The sequence below is a fragment of the Phyllobates terribilis genome, unplaced genomic scaffold, assembly GCF_046119375.1.
Source record: "Phyllobates terribilis strain yellow unplaced genomic scaffold, ASM4611937v1 Scaffold_1__5_contigs__length_1240528914, whole genome shotgun sequence".
Lineage (NCBI taxonomy): Eukaryota > Metazoa > Chordata > Amphibia > Anura > Dendrobatidae > Phyllobates > Phyllobates terribilis.
Window position 1 is genome coordinate 318,451,131 of NW_027362761.1, and position 3,324 is coordinate 318,454,454.

The 3,324-nt window shown below is 42.5% G+C and overlaps 1 protein-coding gene across 1 annotated transcript; it reads right to left on the reverse strand.

Moving 5' to 3' along the window:
* Positions 1 to 948: 948 nt before the first annotated feature.
* Positions 949 to 2,208, reverse strand: LOC141262566 (protein FAM200C-like). The gene has a single exon (XM_073676309.1). It carries the CDS (start codon positions 2,206 to 2,208, stop codon positions 949 to 951), a length of 1,260 nt encoding a protein of 419 aa, XP_073532410.1.
* Positions 2,209 to 3,324: the final 1,116 nt, after the last annotated feature.

The window sequence follows — 3,324 nt, forward strand, 5'->3', positions numbered from 1 at the left end:
TTTACCGATGACAGAGACAATGGAGCTGGGATGACATCCACCCATATTGCAGTACCAAGATGGGTTTCATTGAGCTCTTTAGGAAGACCCAATCTTTTCACAAATTTTGTAAAAGAAAACTGCATGGCTAGGGCCTGGATTTTCTATACCCGTGGCAATGAGACTGAATGAAGAACATAAATTTATTAATTTAAAGGTGTGCACCTATACTTTTGTCCATACTGATCACTGCTGAAAAAATTGAAGGAAATACATCAGATTTCAATTAACAAAAGATTCAACTTATATTTTTACTGATATACATTGTGTAATTGATTGAGTACACAATGACATATTAACTGTCAATGAAAACCAAAATCATCAACCATTTGAGGACTGCATTCCAAGTCAACCCAAAAATCTAAGTCAAAAATTTAAATTACAATGGATCCAACTTGCTCTAATTCAGTGGTTCTTAACCTTGTTTGAGGTACCGAACCCACCAGTTTCAAATGCACATTCACCGAACCCTTCTTTAGTGATAAATCAAATATGATTTTTTTCCAAATTCAAGACATAGGTATATGTTTTTTTACTGGTACACAAAATGAACCATGCATGAACATCACCTTGATCAAAGAACAAAACCAACACAGTGCATGAACTCACAACAAATTACATACCTGCAAATCAGTGTGACTTCTGCTGTTGTTTTTGAGAGACCAGTTCAGATATGCGTGGCTTCACCTTGGCAAGTGCTACTCTCATGTCATTTTCACAGCAAAGTCTGTTCCTTTTCTTTGTTTTTATGTCCAGCATCTTCGAAAAGGATTGTTCTCAGAGATATGTTGTAACAAATGGAATAAAAAATTCCACGGCTTTCTTAGCAATAATTGGGTACACATCTTCGATCTTACTTACACAGTCGTCCAGAAGGGGAAAGTTTGTGAAGTTATTGTTCTCTGTTCGTCATTTCCATAACGGTAGTTTTTTTTTAAAAGCCTTCAGGTTTTCTTCTGCTTCCATGATGTTGACTCCACAACCCTGCATCTGCTGATTGAGATGATTTAGAGCTGCAAATATATCAGCCATGTACGCTAAAATGAGAATGAACTCAGGATTTTTGAAGCAATCTGCATGACAATGTTGGTGCTCTTGCAAAAACAGGACTAATTCCACACGCATGGCAAAAACACGATTCAGCACCTGTCCCCGGGATAACCACCGAACACTAGAATGGTACAGGAGTACCTCGAATTCAGAGCCTATTTCTTTACACAGTTCACTGAAGATGCGGTGCCTCAGAACACTATTTCGCACATAGTTCACACATTCCACTACAGTTTTTAATACTTCTGCCATTTTTGGAGGCCAGGTTTTTGTTGCCAACGCATGCCTGTGCAGAATACAATGCGTAACAATGATGTGTGATTCATCGGCTTTTACTAGCGCACCAAAACCAGACTTTCTTCCCAGCATGACTGGAGCTCCGTCCGTACAAACTGCAGAAACCATATCCCATGAAAGATTGTTGTCTCTGAGGAAGTCATCCACAAGCTTCTTCACATCGGCTGCCTTAGTTGTTGTTGTAAGAGGCTTACAAAATAAAAACTCTTCTTTTATCATGTTGTCTTTCACATAGCGCACGAAAACAGCAAGCTGGCTTAGATTAGAAACGTCTGTGGTCTCGTCAAGTTGAAGGCTGAATTTTGCCGGACTTGAAATTAGATCTGCGACTACTTGAGCCAAGATGTCTTTACTCGTGCACTCTATTCTGTCACTGATGGTGTCATTTGAAAGGGGAATTTGAGATAATTTACCTTCGGCCTCTGTTCCGAGTATCAGATTCGCCATCTTTAACGCTGCTGGTTTTATGAGTGTTTCACCGATGGTGTGCGGCTTGCCCTGCTTTGCGATCAGGTAAGCAACTTCGTACGATGCGGTGAGGATCGGTTTGTTCACGGGTACAAATCCAAGAGCTGGCAGAGTGGCCCTTTCATCGAATCTGGCTCTTTTCACCTTGAATTCAGCAAGCGTTGTGTTCTTGTATTCCCCATCTCCATGCAGCTTCAAGAAGTGTTCCTTCAGTTTTGCCGGTGCGAGACTAGAGTTGCTCAACTTGGCATTGCAAATCATGCAGATAGGACGCTGACTCCCATCACGTTCCATGATACATGTGAATCCATGTTTTACATATTCGTCCGACCACTTTCTTTTTTTGCTCGACATAGTATGGATTACTGAGCACACTAAATTCCCCGCAGCACTGATTGGCCAATTAATGTAACGTGATCATCTGCAGCAAGTGATGGCCAAGCGGGGCGTGTCATCACGAATTTACTTAATGAGTCTGGTGTGTCTTGACCTCCGTGGCGGAGGGTCCGCCGAACCCCTGAGACCGACTCACCGAGCCCCTAGGGTTCGATAGAACCCCGGTTAAGAACTAATGCTCTAATTTAATCACGTCAAGTCATAATGTGACTCAGTGTGTGTATGGCCCCATGCCTTTAAGCACTCCCTAAAATGTCTGAGCATGCTTGTGATAAGACGGTAGATGGGACTGATAAGTACAGTAATGTCCCAGAGGTTCTCAATTAGCTTCAGGTCCAGGCAACATGAGAGCCAGTGAATGGAACCAATGTTTTTGTCATCCAAGAACTGCCTACAAACTCTGGCCACATGAGGCTGGGCATTGTCCTGCACCAGGAGGAATCCAGGCTCCCCTACCTTGGAGTAAGGTCTGACAAAGGATTTCAACATAGTACCTAATAGCAGTCAGGGTAGCGTTGGCCATCATGTGAAAGACCTTCACTGATCCACTGCCCGCTGAATGTTGTAGCAGGCAGCATAATGTTAAGTATAGTATCTAAAGTCTGTTTCACGACTGTCACGTGTGCTCAGTGTAAACCTGTTATCATGTGTGAAGAGAAAAGAGAATGGAATGTCAATGGAGAATCTGCCAAATCTGTTCTCTGGTGAATGACAATTATAGGGCAGTGAACAAAGGTCCCACTATTGGACATTCGGACTTCATTCCACCTTTATGGAGTTGGTTCTGACAGTTTGCTCAGAATCATGCACTTGTATAGCCAGCTGGAAGTTATTTTGTAGGGCTCTCTCAGGGCTCCTCTTGTTCCTCCATGCACAAAGGAACAAATACTGGTCTTGCAGGTAGGTTGATGCCCTTCTATCACCATGTCCAGCTCTCTTTGTGCAGTGTCTTTTGTTCCGGTACCTGTTCCATGGTTTTGAGGTATGTTGGAAGACATAACATTTCTTGCAATGGCATGTATAAATGTGCCATCCTGGAGAAGCTGGACTACCTTTGCAATCTGATTTGGCTGC

Excerpts from the sequence above, each read along its gene's own strand:
- LOC141262566 (XM_073676309.1), bottom strand. The coding sequence starts at position 2,208 with ATGTCGAGCAAAAAAAGAAAGTGGTCGGACGAATATGTAAAACATGGA.